This window comes from Pelobates fuscus, chromosome 5 (genome assembly GCF_036172605.1).
Source record: "Pelobates fuscus isolate aPelFus1 chromosome 5, aPelFus1.pri, whole genome shotgun sequence".
Lineage (NCBI taxonomy): Eukaryota > Metazoa > Chordata > Amphibia > Anura > Pelobatidae > Pelobates > Pelobates fuscus.
The window spans coordinates 186,475,442-186,501,858 of record NC_086321.1 but is presented as its reverse complement, the minus strand read 5'-3'; the positions used below and the strand labels follow the sequence as shown (position 1 = coordinate 186,501,858).

General features: G+C 38.7%; 1 protein-coding gene across 2 annotated transcripts; it reads left to right on the top strand.

Annotated features, from left to right (window-relative positions):
- Positions 1-5,324: 5,324 nt before the first annotated feature.
- SALL2 (spalt like transcription factor 2) lies at positions 5,325-25,083 on the top strand. Of its 2 annotated transcripts, none has more exons than XM_063454848.1 (3): positions 5,325-5,702; positions 19,639-22,217; positions 23,202-25,083. In XM_063454848.1, exons 1-3 carry the CDS (start codon positions 5,630-5,632, stop codon positions 23,577-23,579), a joined length of 3,030 nt encoding a protein of 1,009 aa, XP_063310918.1. In that variant the 5' UTR covers positions 5,325-5,629; the 3' UTR covers positions 23,580-25,083. The 2 variants fall into 2 exon arrangements, with proteins under 2 accessions (XP_063310918.1, XP_063310916.1); XM_063454846.1 differs by having other exon boundaries at positions 19,639-22,553.
- The last annotated feature ends 1,334 nt before the right edge of the window (positions 25,084-26,417 follow it).

Here is a 26,417-nt window from a genome sequence, read left to right as displayed (position 1 = left end):
CGGAACAGACCTTCCAGCTGCATTGCCCTAGCTTGTTTCGATGGTAGTAAGGTCTCCCACAGCCGCCTTGTGAAGTGCGGTAGCTCTGCATCCAAAATGGTCTCAGCCACCCCACGCACCTTTAAATTGTTGCGGCGCCTGGTATCCTCCAGCGCTGCAAAGCGGCGTTCATGCATTAAGTTTTGCATACGTAGGTCAGCCATCTCCCGTTGGAGTGTTGTTATATGCTGGGTGTTCTGGGTGGTCGTGCCCTCCAGAGTTCCCATGCGGCCCGTGAGGCCCTGTATATCGCTGCGGACCGCTGCCACATCAGCTGAGATATGTTTCTGGAGGTCGGCCAGAAGTTCCTGCAGCACCGCTTTGGTTACCGGTGCGCTGTCAGGTCTGTCTGGGTCACGCTGCAGTCTTGTTGCCCCTTTCGGGGTCTGCTCCTCCATTCCGCCAGAGTAATCATCCGAGTAGTCGGATTCACAGTCCGAGGGGGCGGCCATTTTAGGCCCAGTCATTCCCTGCGCCTGGCGCCACATGTCGCCGATCGTCATCCCCGGGCTTGGTTTGTCGGGTCTTTGTTTTTTATTCTTCCTCCCCATGTCAGTTAAGTTCAGTGTGGGGGTTCCCCAGGTCCCGATGGCTGAAGGTAAGGTGGCTAATACGCGGATTGTCTTAGCTGTATGTCGGAGCTCTGAGTTTTGCGACCGCTCGCTTCAGCGTTCAGGCTCCGCCCTATACTATCTCTATATATTCTCTTTACCCTAAGTTTTTCATCTGGAAAAATAAATCTATCAAAAGAGTCAATACAGTAGAGGGGAAAGGTCCAAACGGACCTAAAACCTATACACACCAGAGCTAGTTGATTAGCTCTGGATCATGTGAGTATTCATATAAGATATTTTATTTATATATATATATATATATATATATATATATATATATATGTATATATATTAAGGTTTTATACTATTGTCCACAATTTCTTTATTAAAGGTATACTTGCTGGTTGACTGCAGAGTGCTATTTAAGCCAGTTAAGTAGTTCTTTGACATATTGCACTAAGCCCATTTTTGCACATTTGTTTCACTTTAAAGGTATATAGCGCTCCACTGTCCTTGGCTGAGATCACTAGAATTAACTATCTCAGCAAATCCAATGTTTTCCTATGGGAAAGCATTGGGTTGGCTGAGATCGTCAGTTTTGATTATGTCAGCCATGGAGGCAGATGGGGGGCGGAGTCAGTGCCAGTGGACCTACTCGCCCCTGGAAAATAGCTAAGATTTTCGGGCTCAGGCCCGAACCTGGGAGGGGGTACCGTTCCCAGACGCAAGGTGATTGTTGCAGAAGGGGGATGCCGAGAGCCCTCAGTGATGCTCCTAACTGATTGGGCTCGGTGAATGTATTACTGGGCAGCACTGAGGGCTCCTTCTTGCACTGAGGCCTTGCCTCCTCTTGCGTCCGAAGTGATCATTTTTGGCAGGGTGGCACTGAGGGAGCGGCTCTATAAGAGAACTACACGCATTAAATCTGCAGGGAGTGCCTCCCCTTCACGCTCTGCATAGGTGTGCCGGATGTCACGTGTCTACTCGACACTCCCATTGAAACAAGCACAGCACTATTGGACTTCGCTGAGACTCCCTCCCCTGCCATCACAGATATAAGAGGGTGGAGTTGGGTCATCAGTGTGCGCGTGTGAGTGAGAGACATGGAAGAAGGAGGAGAAAGAGGCATGGAAAGGGGGAGAGAGACATGGAATGGGGGACAAAGAGACATGGAAGAAAGGCCCTGCTAAATAAAAGTACATCTATCTGCCAGCCAGATTACTGTAGAAATGTCTGGACAGGATATTTGTAAAGGGGAGGAGTAAATCAGGATGACCACGCCCACCTGGGACACCAAAACAAAAATCTGCACCCAGGCATCTGTGAACCTAGGATCGGCCCTGCCGGGGGTTAACATGTTTTTTTAACACTATAAGTTCAGGAATACATGTTTGTGTTCCTGACCCCATAGTGTTCCTTTATGGATGTGTTTATTATTTCTTGTCTTATAGAGCAATATAATGCCAATCTAAATTAAACTGATTGTATACGCGGGTGTGATAGAAAGTCTTATAGGGTTATTCACTAAAATGAAAATTGTCAGGAATTGAATGCAGTAACTTTTGTTTCTCATGCAGAAGCAAACCAAAAAATGATTAAGGCGAAACTAGTTGTTTCCAGTTTCCAGTTTGGCTATTTTGGCCTTACATTTCATTTTTTTTTATGATGCTTCCACGTTAGAAGCAAAAGTAAACTAAATAGAGGATGCCTGTCTTACACCATTAGCAGATACTACCTGCTTTAAGCTGACAGCTGTATGACAGCTAATTATGCTGCAGAAGCCTTTGCACTGTAGCCAATCAACTTAATTTGTCAGAACAAGTGCAATGAGTGTCGATGACTCGGATATCCCGTATGCAGTGATGGCAGCGTGTATGCCCATAACACAAAGGCATTTATTCTCCAATTAGGTTCATTCCATTTTTTACCTTTGCTCCTGTGAAACATTGCTATACAAAGAAAATGTTTAATTATTTTTAAACTTGTACTAGTCATTTGAACATTATCCCCTGCAGTAAAAAATCCCCTCTTTCAGCAATATTAACTATAGAAACTGTGATTTTGCTACTATACAACAACAATTTATCTTGAAACAAAAAAAATGCTACAACCTGTACAAGACTGACATATTAAAATGATGATCAAGAAACGCTGTCTACACATTAAGCCATTCTTTGCAAAATTCACCTAATTTGCATTCTGATAAAAGATGCTATATTCTAAGATTTTTTGAGATTTTCTAAGCAGCAATACATATAATCTATCCCTGTCTTCTCTTGGTGAACTGGGTACGATAACCACCTAAATTCAGCTAAAACTTAATTTATTACATGTTGTGGAAGAATACTTAGTTTATAAATCCAAATCTGTAAAAAACATGCATACAGACATATACAACTATCCAATTCTATCTGGAATGCTGTTTCTCTGAGTATTACTATAAAAATTTTGCCAGGACTGTACACTAACTTTTATTTTCTATTATGGCAAACCATTATTCAGTCCTATATGCCACCTAAATATTCATCGTTGATCCCTGTTGACTTGTCCTCTAAAAGTTTTGTTTCAGCGGACCCCAATTTTCTGAGATGTCTGGATGACAATCTATGACTCAGTGATGCCCACTCCAGCATGGAAATGGTTAAGGTCACAAGATTTCCTGGGGCACTACAAATTGGTTGAACACATATCTCCAGTATCCTGTCGAGGCAGTGTATGCAACAATCCACACAAATTACACAAGCCCAAGGACATCTGCTGTGTGGCTATACAGACACTCTTGCTGACTACTCTTCCAATTTCTACCTCCTCCCACCTTCTCTCCCCCCCCCCCCTTTCTCTTTTTGCTACCCCCGCCCTGAGCTGTCCCCCACAGAGTTTTTGTTTAGTGGAAGAACTTCATGACATGCTGAATGAGAGAGGGGATCAAAGCGAGACATGGAGGGAGCAAGAAGAATAGCAAACTTTACTTGCGAAGACTCAGAATACAAATTTAATACTGAATCAGTGCCTCAGCTTTACAAAACCTATTGTTTTTGGAGACAGGGGTCTTGTTAATTTTTAAAATGCTAATGCGTTCTTTGACAACATTTTATTTATGGATATAAACTTTTAAACTGTAGATAAAATGGGCCATGCTTTGAACGGGCTAAAGTTTCTCTGCCACAGAGGACACTTTTAAAGAGAAACAAGAGTAATTGTATCCAGATTCACACAGTTATGACATTTTACATTACAAGAAATGGTCTATAATTTTATAACATGGGACATTTATTCCCCTGTCAAAGACATGTGAGCTTAAAAATACAGCACATAGAGGGGATCATTCAGCTGCTGTCTCTCATTGATCCTGCAGTGAGTATTGCCCTTTTTGTATTTAGTCCACACAGAGTATCCTAAATCTGCTAAGTGGCCCACTGGTGTCATCAGAGCACATTTCCTGTCAATTTTGTTATATTATAGTTGATGAGTAAAAATAACTTAATACGAAAAAGTTATTTTCAAAGATTAGTGGAACTTCAGGTACATCTTGTAACATAATGCTTGATTTTTGGCACCCTACAATGAAATATACAATCCACTTTAAAAGAACAGTCATATTTTAAAAAATAACTAATGCTAATGTAATAATCATTACATATATTGTATTCTGATTAATTTCACTGTATGTTATGGCTTTGATGAGAGAAATCATAATTAGTTTCTACCTCCGATCCAACCTTGATGTCTGACATGGTGCCACATGAATCTAATCCTAACCCAGTCACACCAGGAAATGAAACGACACTGTGCGCACACCTTGGCCAGTTGTCCTCAATATGCACTCACTGTAAGGGAGTAGCTGGAGGTAAGTTCTCTTTTCTTTTAAGAAATGCTAATGAACATTGATTAAACATTTAAATCTGCTTATTCTGATCGCAGAAAAAAATGCTTATGTAACATAAAAAAGCTTATGTAAAATAAAAATTGCCTCTGTAATATGAAGGCATATACAATGTAATTAAAGAATTCAAATGTAGGCCACAGAATCTTCCAATGCATAATCCACACTCTGAAGTTAATTCAGTATACCCAGACAATTAGTTTATAATACGAATTTGGGAAATAGCTGAGTTGGAACATTTTCTAATTTAATTATTTTTAGCTAAAATTTTAAATGTGCTTTTTTTTTTTTTCATTTTTCACAATTTCCAATGTAATAAATAACTTTAGCTGGAAAGTAGAAAAGTCCCAAGGTTTGAAAGCATACTTCTTAACGGTACAACCACACCAAGAACAATGTTGGGGGTTGGGTTCAATTTGAGGAATGACTTAAACTTTAAACTTTATTTTGGTGCATCACAGGTAGTCAGGTTATTCATGATTATAATTCCCTATTCCAAACCACTGCTTTCTAAATATACGCCATCAGAAATAACAGAATCATTATCAACATCACCATTTGAGAAAACAACATTATAAAGATCTCTGCACTGAAAATAAATAAACAAATGAAACAATAGCAGTGGTACATGTTGCACCTAAAGCCATATAAGTTAAATTCCCCTTTTGTTGTTAAATGGAAGGGGGAGGGGGAGGGAGTTAAGAACCCATTCACAATTGGCAATCATCAGTCATTTTCATGGGATTCTTCTCTTATTTGTCACAATAAGTGGGAGTTAGAAAAAGTAGGTGGGTCCATTTAGGAGCTGATCATCAGCGATGTGCCTCATTTTGGGACAAGAACTGGAGATAAAGCAAACACATGCAGAGATTAAATACTAGTAGCAGACAAAGAAAGTTACCAATACATTTTGTGGAAGCAGGGAGTGCAGGAAACATAGATATATGAGTGTTCAGGTTATTTAAAAAAATGTTATTTAAGGAACCAAGACAGCTGCTAAAAACACCAACTACGTTTAAGCAAGGAAAAGGAAAAAGGGCAGAGGCTTCAGGTAACTAACTTATTAAAACTCAGGTAAAGGTCAGTTTCCACATCTGCTCATTGGAGCGTTCACCCAAGTTCCCATCCAAAGGAATAAGTGACTGAGCTAAAGATGTCACGCAGGAAGCAGAGAAAACCTCAGCAGCTCATCTCTGACTGTGACAACTCAACATCTTCCGAAAATGGTAAGGACAGACACTTGAGCCAAGTTTGTATGTGTAAGGGCTAGCTGGACAAAACTTTTGAACTATTCAGTGGAGGATTGGCAAAGCATCATGGGAGTTGTGGTTCTACAACAGCTGGGTAGCTACCTTTTAGCCACCCTGATCCAGATGTTGATAAGAGAGGGAAAGTCTTAATAGTCCACAGGAGGGGGCGAGGAGGGGTGGGGGGGGGGGGGAGGCAAGAAAAAAAGTTCACAGTCTCTCAGTTACAGGTCTTGTAGTTTATAAAATGAGTGAATACTTATTGTTCGGCTTGTATCAAAGGGAACCTTCCAACTCTGGTCCCTGGATCCTATTTCTGCATTTAGTCTTTTGTCATATATTGCAGAGGTGTATTGCTGTACCTTTTTACTGTTGTTATGATAAGATAATGAAGTCATATGTGACTTAGTAGTATAAAAGTTCTAGCAGCCAATGTTATTTTTTAAAAACGTGTTTGGAATACAGAAAATGCTCATTTATCATTTCATTCCAACTTACATTTAAATTCAAGATTAGTGAAGAAAAAGGAAAATAGGAAACCTGTCTCTTTAGTCACTGTTGCACTGCAAAGCCCATCATGCCCATTCAGGAATTCCAGAGTGGCCACAATGGGGATTGTTGACTGCAGTAGCTGGGATAAAAGTGTTTGCTCATCTGATAATGAGCAGTTTGAAATGAAAGAATAAAGAAAAAGAAAAGCAGATGTTTTCATTGTTACTGGCAATGATCCAGAGGTTTCCTACTGTATTTTAAGCAGTTTTATGTTCCCTGAAATCTGGGTTTTAGAGTTGTATTGTGCTGTTATTTGTAATAAGCCGCAGATTATCACAAACCGAAGTGCTAAATTCAGGCCAAAATTGCTGACTAGAAATGAGTCACAACTTGGCTATTTTAGTCTGATTTTGCAATTCAATTTTGAATTCACACTCATTTACCATTTGCTAAATAAACCCCATCTTCTATATATGTCCATCATTAAAATGAGCTATAACTCTCCCTTAATGCATTTAGATATATTTATTGTATATATATATATTTACACAACTTTGATACTTAGCAAAAACATACAGATAACACACCAGACACAGAAACCACAAAATACAACTCACAAATACATATAACTTTATATATAACTATATATACCTATCACATAAGAACACCCATGCACCTATAGCAGCCATCAGAAAATATCACACATATACACATCCTACCATGCATAAAGCTTTCATTATACATACTACACTCATGACATACACAGCATCAATGTGCATATGTAACTTCTAACACCTACATGCATTACAATGTATACACCCCTTCACACATACTGTCAGCTCCACTACAATGCAACTGACATCACACAACTCCCATCACTCATACATACAGTATCCAATAAAATCAAACCATTTTCCTTCTGGCACCCATAAACTCCACATAACCATATAATCTAGTAATATCCATTTTTAGTAACCATGAATTCCCATATTATTATTCTTTTCCCAGACTACTTCGCATTAGGTTGGATTGCTCAGATAAAACATCTCTAGCGTAGAAATACTATAAAGGTTAATTACTTGGACAATCTATCCTTCTACCTTTCTGGAAAATGTGGATCAAAATAAAGTTTCTTTAAAAACCTAGTTTTAAATGTAGCGGGATTAAGTTAACTATCCTACTTTTATCTGTGTCAGGTCAACTTGAATCATGAATAGTGTATAGTCACTTTGGCAACAAGACAATACAATATAATAAGATATCTCATTGCAGACACTATGCAGTATTTTGATACTGAAGGGGCAGGTTGTGTGTTCCTGACTTAGAATATGACAATCACCTTCTAAATTCTTAGAAAGAATAATTTAAAAAAATGTGTTATACAAAACTTGGAAATACAACCATACATACATTTGCAGCATTGCCGTTTTCATCTAAGCTCAACTAATCAATACATTATTTAAAGGCTGTCCAACAAACATATTCTGTGTGGATCTTGTTGGCAAAATAAATGATCTAGTAGGGTTTACATAATGTGTTATAGCAAACAAAAACACACAACTAATATCTTCCATATTTGACTGTGGTTATTATTTGTGTTGCATCTTCAAGCTTTTAATTACGGTATATCTTTATATCTTTTAGAGGTTATTCACACATCAGTAAAAAAAAAAAAATAGCATTCGCTTAAAAAATGTTTATGAATGTGATGAAATAGTATAGGAATAAAAATTAGACTGTGCATCACCAGGAATTCAGAGTGAGGCCAGTTTTAGACTGAACTAGCTGGAGTTGGTATAAAGTCAGCTGTCTTAAATTCAGTTGTTGCGGCCAATGTAAAATTAACTTTTTTAACAGTTCACATTTAAGTAAAAAATCTCTGTAAGTTTAATGTCTCAAAGCATGTTGCGTGCTTATATGAAGACATGAGAATATTTGTAATGCATTTATATTTTTAATAGTTACAGAGAGTAAAGTAATTGTTTGTTTGTTTTTCAAAGATGTAAAATAAGGAAGAAATGCAGTCATGGGAAGCAGTCAGGTCAGCAAAGGAAATACTCACTAAAGAGTGAAACAATTAGAAACAATGATCCATGACAATAGACAAGCCAACAGAATCATTTCTGAAATATTTCTAAAAACCAGTAGCATATATATCAAAGTAGCGATCCCATCAAGGGATTTTGTCCTGGAGAGTTTGATAAAATCTTGGATTTAGTCAAGGTAAAGGTATTAACTAACTCTGCTATTTTAAGAAAAAGTTGTGTATGAACATCAATGTGCACTCCAATTTTTCTTAATCTAATGCTTTAGTTTTAGCTGAATTGTTATATTTAAAATTCACTATGAGATTTTATCAAACTCTCTGGGACTCTGTGTTTAGTGACCAACAATCCCTTGATGTGAGCGTTACTTTGATATATATGCTGCCGGTTCTGAGAAATATTTTTATAATTATTTTATTGGCTTGTCTATTGTCATGGATCGTTGTTTCTAATTGTCTCTTTTTAGTAAGCATTTCCTTGCTGACCTGGCTGTACAAAGGTATAGTCCAACTCTGCTGTTTTTTTTTTTTAAAAAAGGGGTGTGTGAACATCAACGTGCAGTACAATTTTTCTTAATCTAATGCTTTAGTTTTAGCTAAATTGTGGACTTTTTTGGCCTTAAATTTGAAATTCACTGTGAATTCCCAACAACCCTCACTTAAGTGAATAACTTTGTGTGTTTTGGCAGAAGGTAAACACAGGCTGCTTGACACTTTATGTGCGCCTCACACTTAATCACAATTTTAAAGTGGCACAACTACGCTATTTAGTGAAGTGACCCCTACTATATATACTATAGTATATATACTATAATATATGTACTTCAAACTCACTTAAAACACTTAGACATGTAATAACTGAAATATAATTTACTACAAGGCAACACAATGTTAAGTATGAAAAGCTCGCCCCTCCCCTCCTCTTCCCCCCCCCCCCCCACCCTCCCCCCCCCCCCCCCCCCCCCCCCAGTTTTCTAAAATATTTTTTTTCTAAAAAGGATACAGTAAATACATTAGGGAGGTTCATATATTTTATAAGGCACTCCAAAAAGTAAAAAATATAATGTTCTAAAGAAGTAATATACATGAATCCTTATTTGTATTAAAAAATATCATAGGACTTTGAATCTGTCAGATGTACTGAGTCCACTAATTTGCATGATGTAAAGTTGGCAACTGAACAATGTGTTTTGCAAGTTCCAGAAATGTAGCACACTAATGGCAATAAATAGACGTGTGCCCCGATTTTCTGCACCCCATCATACTGTGGCAAATCTACATGACCTTGACAAGTACTTGACTTTAACCTTCAGCTCAAAATATGTCAAAAGTCCTACAGATAATTTAAAAAGTTCTCTCTCTTTTTTTTTCTATAAATTGGACTCAAATTCAGGTACATTTAGTATTTTACAGAGACCTGCATTTCAGAAAACTATGAACAATCCTATGTCTTTAAATAATACATTAGGATGATGTTGTGGCACTGTGATGCCAAAAAGGAGACTGTATACTCTTTGAAATTTATAAATGATAAAATGTCAATATAATTTAAAGGTGCACAAAAGCACTTGATTTGGCATTTACTCATTGTACAGCGCTATGGAATATGTTGTCACATACATAATAAGGAAGGCAGGGCCACACACAGAGTGGATGAGTAGAAGGCTTGCTGCATCGCAGAGTCAGAAACAGCACTAAGGATGGGAATTGAGGGGGGCTGACTCCATTCTCAGCTCATTGGGTTGGGACACTTTCTTTGCATTGTCACAGTGATGAGAGGGGGCTTTTGTGACTCACAACCTTAGTTCAGCCAGCTGCAAAATTTCTTTCCCAGGGTCTGAATAGAAAAATATTGAGGGGAGAGGAGGGGGAAGCAATAGCAGAGCCAGGGTAGAGGGGGAAGGAATCAATAAGGACTGTGGAAGTGTCTTTAACACACAGGGGAAACTGGCTCACTTGGATTATTCATGTCACAAAGATACAGGAGACAGGCTACTGACGCTTATTCATGACTGCGTCTTGACATACATACACATAGACATTTCTTGAACCCATGTGTGTGCACTACTGTTACACTGTTTGAAATATTCTATTGTGCATATGTAAGTTTCCAGCATGTGCATGTACGTGTGTGTGTGTATGCAGTTCATGGGTGTTTTATAAACATTCGGATAACCAAACATTGTTATGTGTGCAACATGGATCATACAACAAAGCCTCTCTTGTGAGTATGCAACTTCTAAATAAAACATTTCCACAATCTCCTTTGTGTTTGTGTATGTGACATACATACACTGAGGGATATAGAGTGAGAACAACATTGTTGGAGGTCCCTCGGTCCCTGTGCGTGTGTGTGAGTTTGTTGGCAGTCCTATAATTAAGAATTTTATACTGAAGAAACCTTTCTTCATAACTTACACACATAATAGAAAAGGCCTCATCTAGGCACTACAGCCTGCTAGAGTTAGTACATATGTCAAGAAAATCTTTGCACCAGAGAACAACAAAAACCTCAAAATGGTCAGGTCATAGTTAGTTTAAATTAACCCTGTCTCATTCAGGGTTCTCTGTATACTTTGCCACTATCTTTTTTCTTTTTTCTCCATAGAACTAGCGATGTGTAAAAGGAAGCCTTTTCCCCCCAGGGTGTCAAGTTTGACAAACCCTGACGGTGGAAGAGCTGCCTGTTGTCAAGTTTTGTAAGCTTAAGACTTTAACTTAAGACAAAGAAGTCTCTCCTTTGTCTTATGATCATTTTTAATTACGTCGGAATTCCATTGAAATTCCAACACCGGTGACAAGCATATCTTCATGAAATACTCAGAAGTGACAGAACCACTTTACTGTATCCTTTTCATAGATGGTAGAAACAATGCTCACACATTAAACACTGGATGTTTTAAAAATCGAAGTTTCAAGATATACTTTAGCATCAGCTAGAAATCTGGCAGTCTTCACCTTGAATATTCTTGTAAAAGTATTCTTTCATGCCAGTGAGAAAAATATGGATAGTACCCAAGCTGTAGAATCTCACAGGTAAAAGTTCAATATAGCCATGTCAGCAGTTAGTTGGGCAATAACAACAACTAGTCATTCAGGAAGTGTCTCCCAAGGGACCTATTCTGCATCAGGGCTCAAAGTGTCCCTCACCACTAGCAATTGTGATTAGAAATTGACACCTTGTGAGTATGCCATGGCTTTCAGGTGAGTCATTTTAAGGCTTGTCTAGTAGCACTAACATAACACAAGTGATACTTACGTGCGTCATCCAAGATAGCTGTAACAGCGCATGCAAGGAGATGTATTCACTGTCTCCCAAAGGATATGTTCAGCATTATCACACAAGTGTGATAGTACATATAAATAACTTATGTATATACACATATTTTGCAGCATTTTACCAAGCGCAATATGATTTTTTTCTCAATATTAAAATTGGATAAATTGCATGACAGTTATTTTTATTAAACTTGCGAGAGTTTATTTAATCTGCCCACTTAAACTCTGCAGCATTACTGATAACTAGGGTCCAGCCAAATGTAATGCAAAGCAAAAAAACACATTTGCAAAAAGTTCACGTTTCTAGAAACCATTAAGTCAAACAAGGTTATTAGGTAACTCCAAATTTTCTTGCATTAAAGGGACACTATAGTCACCTGAACAACTTTAGCTTAATGAAGCAGTTTTGGTGTATAGAACATGCCCCTGCAGCCTCACTGCTCAATCCTCTGCCATTTAGGAGTTAAATCCCTTTGTTTATGAACCCTAGTCACACCTCCCTGCATGTGACTTGCACAGCCTTCCATAAACACTTCCTGTAAAGAGAGCCCTATTTAGGATTTCTTTATTGCAAGTTCTGTTTAATTAAGATTTTCTTATCCCCTGCTATGTTAATAGATTGCTAGACCCTGCAAGAGCCTCCTGTATGTGATTAAAGTTCAATTTAGAGATTGAGATACAATTATTTAAGGTAAATTACATCTGTTTGAAAGTGAAACCAGTTTATTTTTCTTGCAGGCTCTGTCAATCATAGCCAGGGGAGGTGTGGCTAGGGCTGCATAAACAAAAACAAAGTGATTTAACTCCTAAATGACAATGAATTGAGCAGTGAAATTGCAGGGGAATGATCTATACACTAAAACTGCTTTATTTAGCTAAAGTAATTTAGGTGACTACAGTGTTCCTTTAACTCATAATGGCAAAACGGATTCACAAATAGCCATGTTGGTTATCTTGACTTCAGGTTTTGCATTTGGATTTATTTCTAAAAAAATGTGTTTATTTTACTAAACTCAGCAGAGCTTTGGGCCAATTCTGTAATTTTAATGACGTGAGTTTAAAGAGTTGTTGAGGTGATACATGAAGTTTCCACATTTTGTAGCGAAAAGCTGCATTAAAAATGGGTCTTGGAAATCAGTGCATAGAGACTGACCCAACTGTACCCCAGTGATGAGATTCCACTCCAGCTCTTTTTGTCAAGATAATTAAAGGGAAGCTGAATAGAACTTAAAAATGAAATGTGTGTGTATAATTCTGAGTGTGCATATGAATATGTGTATGACCCAATGTGTGTACATGAATGTTTATTTGTGTACCTGAATGTGTTTATGGGTGTGTGCCTTACACTGTATGTTGAAAAGGTTTTTAAAGATTTTGTGCTATTTGGAATGAGCAGTGGATTATAGTCTGTGATGAACATCTTTTTTTCCTTGGTACACATAGAGTCTAAGGGGGCTATCTATCCTGAGTGTAATCTCAACTAATTTATACTTATGCTGTAATTGCGCTGCTGCAGATAACTGGCTTAAAGCACAATTTTGTCCAAGGAAGGTTCCTTTTCCTTTAGGAAACACTATAGGCGTCCAGATCACTACATCTCAATAAAGTGGTTTTAATACCATTCTCCCCTCCACCCCCTCCCCGTTTTAGCCCTGAATGTGAAAACACTGCTGTTCTGCAGGAAGACAGTGTTTTCATTTCAGGGGTTAACCTGCCTACGGTGACTGTCATAGTGACACTTCTGTAAAATTGCAGAGTAAAACTATGTTATTTCATTCAGATGGTCTGAGAATACTATCTGATTGGTGCAGCGTGGCATTTGGCCACACATGCGCCCTTGCCTCCCAATGCTCGATGATCTCAACCACGGAGGCGCAGCCATACGCAGACATAGCAGCACAGCATCGAAAACAAGGCAAGTTAACTCTCGAGGAGTTAATGTTTAACCCTCTGGGAGGAGGCCTGTCACCTAAATGGTGATTAGGGCACTGTAGTGTTCGTAATGCACATTTGTACAAAAGGCATAACACTTGCCATCTGTATCAACTTGCTAGCTTCCTCTTTGAGCAGGATTGCTCCTCCTGAAGGCTGCTATTATGGTAGTATCACATATTGCTAAGTCTGTAGCTTTCAACACATCAAGAAAAATAATTACATCATAATGACATAACATCTAAACTAATGACCTATCTTACTTTAGAGAATTTTGCTTGTAACAGATAGTATTTAAGAAAGAATACCATCACTCACACACAAACTGTCAGATGAGCTGAGTTTTTGTTTATTCTGCCTGCTCTGAATACTTATTGTATTTCTGAATGAGAGGTAGCGAAACAAAAACAGGAAATGCTAAGTCACAATTTGTGAGTGGAAGCATTTCCAGATATTCCTGGACTCTTTTAAACCATCTGGCATTATTCCAGCATGTGGAACTCAATTTAGGCTTCAATTTATCCACATAGGTGAATGTCTTTATCAGACACTTTACATTTTCAGTAAATATACAGTGTGAGTAAAGTACAAATATTACGTAGACCAAAAATTAAAAAAAAACAACAAACAAATGATGGAGCAGAGTAACTAGATTTACAGCCATTCTTTACTTTTCTTTTTTAGAACCCAAAATATTGATATTTTGGGTAAAAATATGAATTTAGATATAGCCTGTATAGAAAAAAAAAATCAGCAAAAAAAAAAGTCAAGTTCTATAATCTGATATTATGAAGAATGGCATCAACCTTCAGCTCTTCTGACATTTTACATATTCGGGGACATTTTTTTTATGGTATGTTACTGAGATGAGTACAACGGCTTCAGCTGGCATCCCTGAAATAAATGCAAGTATATGTAAATCTTTCCAAAGGGTTAAGGAACATTCCTAATAAATATAAGAAGCAAAATGAGAGTAGGTAGTGAAATTTGTTTAATCAATCATGGTCTTAATGAGACCATATACTATAAAGAACAGTAAGGACAATTATAAACATAAAACTGTGGACAGAGTTATCCTGGTTCAGTAAATATAGGGGTTATTTTGATCAAGACCCTGGGAATCAAGCACACACACACACCTTAAATGTATTACTGAGACACAAAATCTTGAATGGATCCAATCCAGATCAACTTTTTCAACTTTTTTTCAGTTAATGTTTGTGATATATTTTTCTAAATGTATTCAGGGCCGTCTTTAAAGCGGGGCAAACAAGGCCCCGCAATGTATTTGAGCCCCATGGACCCGGAGGTGTGGCTCGCACACAAAGCAAGGAGGCCCACTGGGTGGCCCATGCACTAAGGGCCACCCGATGGGCAAGTGTCAGCAGGGGCCCGGTCGGGCGCTGTGCCACTTAAACAGTGCGACTGGGCCCCTTTCTTTTCGTCAGCTGGCTGGGAGGAAGTGACTGCCGCGGGTCACTTCCTCCCACAGAGAAATCAGAGCGCGCGGGAAGGGGAAGGCAGAGAGTAGGGGTACAGGCCGGGAGTGCCAGAGCCTAATGCCCAACTGCCTCAACCTGTTACTGGACCCCAGGGAAACCACCCTCATGAAAAAGGTAAGAACCTGGATGGTGACTCGGTGTAAATAGAGCATGTGTGTGTGTCAGTATGTCTGTGTGTGTGTATCAGTATGTCTGTCTGTATGTTTGATTGTGTCAGTATGTATGTGTGTGAATCAGCATGTCTGTCTGATTGTGTCAGTATGTCTGTGTATGTGTGTCAGTATGTCTGTCTGTGTGTTTGTGTCAGGATGTCTGTCTGTTGGTGTGTGTGTGTCAGTATGTCTGTCAGCATGTGGGTCAGTATATGTGTCTGTCAGTGTATGTGTCAGTATGTGTGTCAGTATGCCTGTCAGTGTGTGTCTGTCAGTATTTGTGTCTGTCAGGTATGTGTCCATATGGCTGTCAGTCTGTCTGTCTGTTTGTGTGTGTGTTTCTGTCAATGTGTGTCAGTATGTTTGTCAGTGTGTGTGTCAGTATATGTGCCTGTATCTGTCAGTGTATGTGTCAGTATGTCTCTCAGTGCGTGTCAGTATGTCTGTCAATGTGTGTCAGTATGTCTGTCAGCGTCTGTGTGTGTCAGAGTGCATCTCAGTATGTCTGTCAATATATGTGTCAGTATGTCTGTCAGTGTGTGTGTCTGAGTGAGTCAGTATATGTGTGTGTGCCAGTATACGTGTCTGTCAGTGTATGTGTCAGGATGTCTGTCAGTGTATGTGTCAGTGTATGTGTCTGTGTGTGTGTATGTGTATGTGTGTCAGTATGTCTGTCAGTGTGTGTGTCTGAGTGAGTCAGTATATGTGTGTTTCAGTATATGTGTGTCAGAGTGTCTGTGTGTGTCAGTATCTCTTAGTGTATGTGTCTGTGTGTGTCAGTATGTATGTCAGCATATGTGTCTGAGTATCTGTTTGCTGTCATTGTGTATCTGTGTGTCTATCTGTATGTAGTCAGTGTGTGTATCTGTGTATCTGCATGTGTGTCAGTGTGTGTCAGCATGTGTGTGTATCTGCGTGTGTGTTTATGGGGCAGTATATGTGTATATGTGCATGCATCTCAGCATTCAAACACTAACACGACACACAAATACATCCTGCATTCAAACTTCAACACTTTATACAAGCACACTCCTTCAATGAAACGACAACAACACATACAAATACACCTATGTGTTAAACACCCAAATTACATGTAAACACACCCTTGCATTCAAAAATCAAAACTACTTATAAATGCATGCTTGCATTCAAACACCAACACCACATGCAAACACACTCCTACATACACACAAGCATACTCCATACAAAAACATACTTACATTCAAACACACAAACACTGCTCAGTGTTAAATACAACCCTATAAGCATGGGAAAATGTAGAGACCCAGCTGTCAAAGCATTGTTAGAGCTGCACGACAGATGGGGATTTACCTTTTGGCCACCCTTGCGATAAGAGGCACAAAAAATTCTTGCACCAGGGTCCTCTCTACTTTAGTGCCACCACTGCAATGGGGTGTAGGGTGTGATTGCATGCCAGTGAGCGGTAGATGGGGGACAGGGTTCAGGTGGGCCAAGCTAATGCTTGCCCAAGGTCCATTCATTATTAAAGATGGCCCTGAATGTATTTTCTGTATTTTCTATGCAGTGAAAGGTTAACTTTAATTCGGGATGGACTAATTTGGATTCAGCAGTGAAACTTCAGAGGCATGATCTATACACAAAAACTGCTTCATTAAAGGGACACTATAGTCACCTGAATAACTTTAGCTTAATGAAGCAGTTTTGGTGTATAGAACATGCACCTGCAGCCTCACTGCTCAATCATCTGCCATTTAGGAGTTAAATCCCTTTGTTTATGAACCCTAGTCACACCTCCCTGCATGTGACTTGCACAGCCTTCCATAAACACTTCCTGCAAAGAGAGCCCTATTTAGGCTTTCTTTATTGCAAGTGTTGCTTAATTAAGATTTTCTTATCCCCTGCTATGTTAACAGCTTGCTAGACCCTGCAGGAGCCTCCTGTATGTGATTAAAGTTAAATTTAGAGATTGAGATACAATTATTTAAGGTAAATTACATCTGTTTGAAAGTGAAACCAGTTTTGTTTTCATGCAGGCTCTGTCAATCATAGCCAGGGGAGGTGTGGCTAGGGCTGCATAAACAGAAATAAAGTGATTTAACTCCTAAATGACAGTGAATTGAGCAGTGAAATTGCATGGGAATGATCTATACACTAAAACTGCTTGATTTAGCTAAAGTAATTTAGGTGACTATAGAGTTCCTTTCAGCTAAAGTTGTTTTGGTGACTAGTGTCACTGGCAAGTGATAACCTTCTCCAGTATGATGCTTGGTTTAAGAAGTGATGTTGTACAACTGAGTTGTATACATTGACTGGCACCTTTTTCTGTCATCCTGTCCCTGTGTTAATTCAATAAAAGAATTAGAAGCAATGTCAGTCAGAAAAGTAACGTGTCAGTATGACTCACACAAGGCAGGGGCTCCCTTATTCTGCCACTGTACACAATAGAAGTTTGTATGCGTCTGTCAGTCATGTACACGTCTACAAAGAGATGATCTATTTCCCATTAGATTTCCATGTTTTTAATATACAGGGGAACGCTCTTTCAATTCTTATGTTCCCCCTTTCATATGCAATAGCACACGTTGAAAACAAATCCAGGACATTGCATTTCTGGTATGGTTACTATTATAGAATTACGAATATGCTCTCTGCCTGACCCCTAAGCATAGAAAGGAATTGCCTCGAACATTGATTATAAAAGATAGGAACGCTTGCATGACAAATAGCCAGCTGATCATCCTTTGCAGCTTATTGCAAAGCTGGACAAAAGGTAGAATCCCAGATATCATAGGACTACAACTCCCAGTTGCTTTCCAGTCATGAGACAACCATTTGATCACCCCTGGCTCATTGTCTCAAACACCTATAACAGGTACGTGTTTCACCCAGTCTGTCATACAGATGTATACATTCAGGCCTGTAGAAGATAAAAGCAAATTCCAAACAGCAGATAGCTTAGTATGGAGTACCCTCTCTTCCCAGGCTGTGTACCCCTAGCCAATTCAACAAGTTTAATTAAGCTCGAAGAACCCAGGAGTAAATTAGCCAGAACAAGGGACAGTTACCATGAAAGGATTACCATATCAATGCTTGGCTCTTGTGTGAATACAAATCAATTACCAGGAGCTGTGAAGCTGGCTTTTCTCTCCAGAGTATTAATGCCTGACAAAAGCTGGGATACAAAGAAAGCCCTGTTAAATGAAGAGAGAGTGTGTGTTTTTGTGGGGAGGGGGGCAGATAGAAATGAGGGGCTTCACAGTAAAAATATGAGGGAAGGAGGGGTATTGAGGTGCCCAGTTACATTGGATTAACTCTTTTTAATATTATGATATGTATGTTAAAACTCTTGCATGTCCTATTTCAGTGACAAGTTTTAGCACCCAAGATGTTTCTGAACTACATTTCCCATGATGCTTAACTATGTGTTTATTTGAATCACTCTATGTGTTCATTTGACAATTGTGTGCTTTCCCCAAGTCTTTAAAATAATTACAGGCTAATTTACAAATTGTCTTAAAAAATTATAGTACATCACTATAGAATATGTTATCAATTTAAAACAAACACTGTCAAAAAAAAACCCACTTTAATGCTTCACTGTTCAAATTACTCAAATTAGCTAACGACTTTCCTCATTTGGAAGTCTGTAAACAACTAATTTTGATTTGTTCACATCTTTTATAAGCTTTCTGCATATAATTACACATGCTGACTTTTTACGTGTAAACATAGCAACAACATAACTTGTTGTCATAACAACAAGTTATGTAAAATAAATACCTAATTTATAGCTTTTTAAAGTAGAAGGAATCCACACACTTCTTGGTCAGAAACACAAGGTGCAAAACAGACCGAGGCTGGCATACCCCAGTACACATGTAAAATAACAGAGATGGTACAGTCACTCATGGGTGACTAATAAGGCAGTTTTAATGAAGATCAGTGCATATTACAAACAGCAACATTTTGACCTTTAAATTAGGTCTTTAAGAAACCCTTGTGTCCCTTCCTCCCTCCCACGGTGAAGGAAGTCTTCCCTCCTCCCAATACCTTCTGAATTTTTTTAAAATCCCGCCCTTACTCTCCCCATTTCTTCTTCGGCTCAGAGCGAGCGCATGCGCCCTGAGCTGGTAAAATGGTCCAATCCAAGGGTCCAAATGACGCGGTTGCGCCGAATAGCACTGGGAGATTCTCCTGATGCTGGATTAAGGTAATTAAGGTAACTTTATTTTAAAAACAGTCTTTAAGTGATTTTGTAGGGGGGACTGATAGAATAATGCCAATAGGGCATTATTCTATCATAAATGAAAAATGATTGGAGAAACCATTTAATAAAAACTTACACATATTTATTTATACAATACATACTACTTAGACGTCATTTTATTTATATATATATATATATATATATATATGTATATTTATTTAATTATAAAATATTTTACTAGTAATGATACATGGAGAATTCTCTCGTTTTCAAGTATGTCCTGGGTATATATGTAACTCATATGTTCATTTCTTTGTATCTGCAGGAGACACGGCAGGAGAAGATGCTCAAGTTTGCCTGAAGTGCTGTGCGCAGTTTGATGAGCCGTCTGATTTTGCCAGGCATAAGGAATCTTGCTCCATGGACAACCATGTTGTGGTCATAGTAGAGAACCAAGAAGAATCAGGGAAAGGCTTTCATACAATTATTAGTGAAGGATCTGTTTCACGACCTGTGACTCCAAATACTATGACAACTGGAAATAAAACAGACACTATTCAACAAGCTGAGAGAGATACAGGAATTATGGGTGCCATGAGACAAGATATAGGTAAAAAGGGGGTAGGCCCATCACAACGTTTCCTTATTCCCAGTGGAGGCTTAATTGTGGAAGGTGTGACAGGGCCAAAGGTTGGGATGGCTCCAGTGAGTCAGGAAGCTTTTCCTTCTGGTCAAACAACTGCAGCCCCAATAAATATCCCAATGATACTGGAAGAATTGAGAGTTCTGCAGCAACGGCAGATTCATCAAATGCAAATAACTGAGCAGATCTGTCAACAGGTGCTTATGCTTGGCTCTCTCTCCATGCCACCATTGGCACATACAACATCTTCATCTGATGGATCTCCTGGGGCCAAGTCTCTTCCGATCTTCAGTCCGTCAACACAATCTCAGCCTGTGCCAGAAACAGCAAAGACTTATCCTGGAGAAGACACCACCAAGCAGCCTTTTCTTCATATTTACAACACAGTAGGACAGCCATTTAGTGGCAGAAATATTCCAAATGTGAAAGACAAGTTGTTTGGAGGATTCTGTGACAAGCTTTCTCCAGTAAGTGCATCTCTTCCAAGCTCACCAACCAGTCAACTGATATCCCCACATTCAGTTTTTCCTCCAGGTTTACCTACTTTGCCAGGAGCATTATTTTTAGGTGCAAGAGTATTGGAGACTGCCCCAAGCCTACTTAAACAAAAAAACAGTGAGCCATTACGTGGTGAAAGCCAACAGGACAGGTCATCAGGAAGACATAAATGCCGTTTCTGTGCAAAGGTTTTTGGAAGTGACAGTGCCCTTCAAATTCACCTACGTTCTCATACTGGTGAAAGACCATACAAATGCAACATCTGTGGAAATCGTTTTACCACAAGAGGCAATCTAAAAGTACACTTCCATCGACATCGAGATAAGTATCCTCATATTCAAATGAATCCAAATCCTGTTCCTGAGCATCTAGACTATGTTCTGTCAAACACAGGCCTTCCCTATGGTATGTCAGTACCTCCAGAGAAAGCAGAAGAAGAGACGCTAGACAAAAAGCCTCTTTTGCCACCAGTGATGACCACAGAAAGTCTAAATCTTTTTTCTGGTTCAAGTAGTCAGGGACTTCCATCACTTAGCAAGTTGGTACTCATGAAAGCTGGAGATGGAACTCCAACACTAAAGAGTCCGATTGGTTTTCCTAAGACAAAGGCTGATGAAAATACTCCTCCAGGAGAAAGGTCAGAAATGGTAGGATCCGGTGTCAGTGGAAGAATGCAGCTCAGCAAGTTAGTTACATCACTTCCAAGTTGGGCACTATTAGCAAGCCACTTTAAAACAGGGGCATTTCCTTTTTCGTACACAGTTGAACCACTGGGATATTCAGAAACCTCAAAGCTACAACAACTTGTAGAAAAAATTGACAAGCAAGCAACTGTCCCTAACCAATGTGTTATCTGTTTAAGGGTGTTAAGCTGTCCCCGGGCTCTCAGGCTTCATTATAACCAACATGGTGGAGAAAGACCATTCAAGTGCAAAATATGTGGGAGGGCATTTTCTACAAAGGGCAACTTAAAGGCCCACTTTGTGGGTCACAAGTCTAGTTTATCATCAAAGCCTCAGAATTCATGTCCAATATGTCAGAAGAAGTTTACAAATGCTGTTACTCTCCAGCAGCACATAAAAATGCATTTAGGAGGGCAAATCCCAAATGGTGAACTTATGGACATAGGTGGAAGCAAAAGTGAATGCATAGAGGATAAGAGTATCCCAGATTTTTCAGATGAAATTAGTACAGATGAAGAATCTTTGGTTGGTAGTGAATCAGAAAATGATAAAACAGCACTAGTTGATTCAGAAATCTCCAGTTTAGAAGGTGATGCGGCCAATGCTATTGTCAAGAAAAATGAAGAAAATAGCATAACTTCTTCTGTTGCCCCTCAGCTCACACCATATGCAGCCAAAGAGTCAAGTACATCACCAGAACTTACTGTTGACAATAAGCCAGTCTCAGAAACTATTCCAAATTATATAACTGATGAACAACCAATGAAAGATATTGAATGCGCAATAGAACCTGAATCAAGTATAAGTCCCCAAAACACAAATGTGAAAACCACTGGGGATGAAAGTAGCACAGAAAAGGAAAATGATCCTGAACTAAATCTATGTAATAAAACTGTGGGAAGTCCACATCAGAAGGAAACTCACATATGCACACTTTGTTCAGACAGACTTCCTAGTAGTGAATCACTGGAAGAGCATACCAAGTACCACACCAAAGATGGGCTGTTCCACTGCCTAGTTTGCAAGCAAAGCTTTTTGGAGGCATCCATTCTGAAGAAGCATGTTCTGCATGCACACCAGGTGAGCCATTTCTTCCCTCCTCAGCTGACCAGCAGCCCAAAATGCCCAAATGGAGACTTGCCACCTCCAGCCCAAACCTTTCTGGTGAACTCAGTGAAGAGTGAAGTGGTAAGCCCACCCCAGACATTGGCACTAGTCCAGTTTCCTCGGCTGGCGGTACCCTCATCCCTTTCCCCTCCTTTGAGACGCAGCCCTAAGCAGCATCTGTGCGTAGTATGTAAGAAGACGTTCTCCTCGGCCAGTGCCTTGCAGATTCATGAAAGGATACATACAGGAGAGAAGCCTTTTTCCTGCAATATGTGTGGAAGGGCGTTCACCACACGGGGGAACCTGAAGGTAGGTACCCACCCAAGTTGCAGTGAGCAGGAAAAATACCCTAGGCTCTTCTTGTGAAGCAGCCATCATCTTAAATGCCAGCTATGTGACAGTAGTTGTAATATCTTAGCACAAAATTGACAGTCTAAGCTAAAAAAAAAACCTTTAGATTTATTACAAATATCAAGCAATTCATTTCTGAATATTTATAATAGTCATATTCTTTTTATTTATTTACTTACATTTTTTTTACAAATAGGAGTTAAATGATCAGTGTAAATATGATGAGGCATTTCTGGTAATATTCTAATATTAATCTGCTCAAAGAATAAATATATGCTACCTTGTGTCTTGTGTTCTGCCCAATGCACTTCTCACAAGCTATTTAAAATATGTTGGTTTATTTCCAACCATTGCAATTTCACCAAACTCATATTATATTAATACTATAATATTGTCTATGCAATATCTACTCTCGTTATTAATCTGGTGTGTGCTAGAAAAATTTAATAAAAAATATATTTAAATAATTTTATATATATAAATATATATATATATATATATATATATATATAAAGGCATGTATTGTACCCTTTAAGTGCACATCACTGACTAGTCCCATTTTTTTAATTGAGAGGTGAATAATATAACATCCGTTGTCATTTTTAGGTCCACATGAGCACACATGTATGGAGCACTAACAACTCTAGAAGAGGAAGGCGTCTCTCTCTGGATAACCTTGGTCCGCTATTTTCAGGAAGCCCTGTGAAATTGCATGACTTTCTGTCCAAAGATATCCCCACCCAGTTGGTTGGAGTCAACCCATTATCTTTTTGGAATCAATATACAGCCTATCTTACAAGTGGCCCTCTCCCAACAAGTGGAAGCGTTACCTCTGCGGCAGCTGTAATTTCACCACCTGCTTTGCTTGGCTTGCAAACAGCTAAAGTTGGAAGCATTCCTGTGGGAGAGCTAGCAGAAGTCAAAGAGAGAAAAACTGCAAACACTGAAGCTCCATGTGACAGTTTGACAAAAGAAGAGAAGTAGATATACTGGAATTAGTCCCAAAAACATGCTGAGACAATGCGCAAATAGTGAGCAGTGGGTATGATCCCTGGAGACAGCCAACTGAGACAATGTTGGGTAGCTTTAGGTGTCCCTTTTTTACAACCACATCCTCCTCAACAAAAAGAAGACTCACCACAGCATACTTACATGTTAAATTGTTATCTGAGATAGCAGTTTGTACAGAATGTATATGACAATGACAAGTAAATGTATTGATGCATCCCATAAATATCTGATTTGATAAAATGAGGATAATCAGAGGCAAAAACAAGTTTGCTCTGAAATCCATCAATTTTTACTTACACATCGATTCTTTTTTTACATATGGCCTCAACTTCAGATGATGTGTTGTGGGCTGACAGATGGTAAACATATGAAGTCTCTGATAACAACTATTAAAATAAGGATTAGAAATTTGACTGTATATAAAATTCTGAAATCTACTTTAAATCAACCACAATGAGATATGTAAAAGTCTTTACAGACACTGACAATACTAGAAGAATGTAAAACTCACTATCAATTAAAACCTACTTACTGCAGAATAAGTGTTAATCTGGGTTTGGAGTGCAATAGCACGCCCAAGTCCTTTGTGATAATTCTCAAGATCGCAAACTTTGGCTCTCCAGCTGCTGTGATTAAATGTCTCCAATGTTTCTGAGCCAGTCTATTCAAATCTAAAGATATTCTATTATAGAAACATTCACAATCGACATTCACAATCGAGAACGTCCTAACAATCAATCCTGTGCATGATCGAAATCCAGATTTCCAATAATATCATGGAGCATAGAAAATCTACAGCTGTCAATCACTTCCACAAAGGATCAGGCTGTTTTTTTAGTCTTCTAAAATGATGTTCATTTAACCCATTAAGGGCCAGGTCAAATGTTACACTGACTGTGTTGTAATTACAGTCTGGTCCCTAAAGACGTTATGCCAGAATGAAATGTCCTTATTTATTCTCGACAGCTCCACACATCCTTTGGTCATCAAATGAGTGCCTCATTTTCGGTTAAGATCCTTAAAGAACTGTTATGACAGCATAGACAGTTATTGGTTCTTCAAGAAGTTAATCCACCCAAGTTACTGGTTAAGATCGTGTGTTATAGGCATCAAAATGGCTTTTTGTTAGTGAAGTAGTAGAGATGAAGCCATTACTTAAACATTCATTCTCATTAGTCCCATGCATGCTTTGACCCATACTATGATCAATCACTCATATTAACAAACACTAGTGTTACTCTGGGCCTTGTAATTCTGTGTTAACTCTGTGTTCATGCTTTCAAGCCTCAGATTGAAATAGTAAGACATGTTTCATCTGCTTTACCCTCGTGTATTCTTCTTGTAGGCTGTGAAATATCTTCCTAACATGGATGATGTATATGGGATATTGTTGGGTGTGCTAGGATAGCACAAACCTTTTGGAGACACTAGCCAGGTGTTCAGATAGTTTACATCAAATGTTTCATGCTTAATAAATTTAAAGGGTAAAAAAATACAGCAGACTGTTGTTGCATTTTGTTGCAAGATTATTTATTAAATAAGAAACAGAAGTGAATTGCAAAATGTACCTTAATCTAGCCGAGTTAGAAAACAAAATTTGTGCTGGAGAATTTGTCTAACTTAACTTTGGCTATATCCACCAGGCATAAAGCATATATTTTAAACACCAAGGCAATAGGTCTACACTTTGCACCTCAATGAAGAAGGTGGTGAGACTTCTGCAAACTATAGTTAGCATACAAGTAAATGCTGAGAAACTACAAATTCTGTAGTCCTCGATTCATGGGAGGTCAACAACTGGAGAGGTACTTGCAACTTATTTACTAACTGCTCAATAACAATTCATATAAAATAATAGCTGAGAATGCCTGCATAAAGCTCTCATGAGTAATCCACTGTTACACTTTTATTTCCATTATCCCCTAAAGAAAATAGATCCACCAAAGGCTTAACAAAAATTGATGATTGCCCCCTCTAAGAAAGTTCCTTATGAAAACTGTCAATATTACAGCAATATCACTAATGGTTGGAGACGTGATTAAACATAACATTAACAAGTCTTGCAAAAAAAAGGGGAGCAACTTGTTTGGGTACCACAATGGAATGTGCAGGGTCAACGGTCAAAGGAATCTATCCAGGTAATTATAACAAGTGATACTACTAGAGGATGGTAATATGTAATTATATATTATAATGTGCAAGAGATAAACAGATTGCTAAAATCCAAGGGTAAATGTACTGGGGTTTTCTTTTGTTTGGTGTAAATGGTACAGCTTTAGTTTTTAAAGAACATCTCAATGTCATCTAAAAGGACGAAGCTGGGAGTGTGGAGTTCATAGTGGCTGCATATATAATGATGGCAAGTTTCCATGGAGCCTGTCTTTTTAATTTTCAGGCATCACAGCAGCTGAGCTTATGTCTACTGTTCATTCTCTTCACATATTGGAGAAGAGGGGATCAAGGGTTCCTGGTTACAGATAATATTATTTAAGCGATTATGTTTGACTTGCTCGGCTCACAGCACATATATCTCCCACTGCTAGACCAGCTGGCCTCCCCTCCTCTATTCAGCCATACTTCCTGCCAACTGAGCCCAGTCTTAATCCCTTTAAAGCAGTTGGGTGAACATTTCCTCTTTGTCTCTCTTTTTTTTTTTTAGTTTACCCCGATCCCTCTTCACACCAGTTCTTGCCAAGTTTTTTTTTTAAATCCACCTGTGCTTGTCCTCTCTTTAAAAAAAGAAGATATGCATTTAGATTTATCTAAATAACAGTGCTAAAGTTTTATATTCTTTATAGTTTATTAAGCAAA

Bases quoted from the DNA above. Each gene is read 5' to 3' on its own strand.
- SALL2 (XM_063454846.1), top strand. From the start codon at position 5,630: ATGTCACGCAGGAAGCAGAGAAAACCTCAGCAGCTCATCTCTGACTGT. The intron at 5,703-19,638 runs GTAAGGACAGAC...TTGTATCTGCAG, and splicing joins CTCAACATCTTCCGAAAATG to GAGACACGGCAGGAGAAGAT. The intron at 22,554-23,201 runs GTAGGTACCCAC...TGTCATTTTTAG, and splicing joins CCACACGGGGGAACCTGAAG to GTCCACATGAGCACACATGT.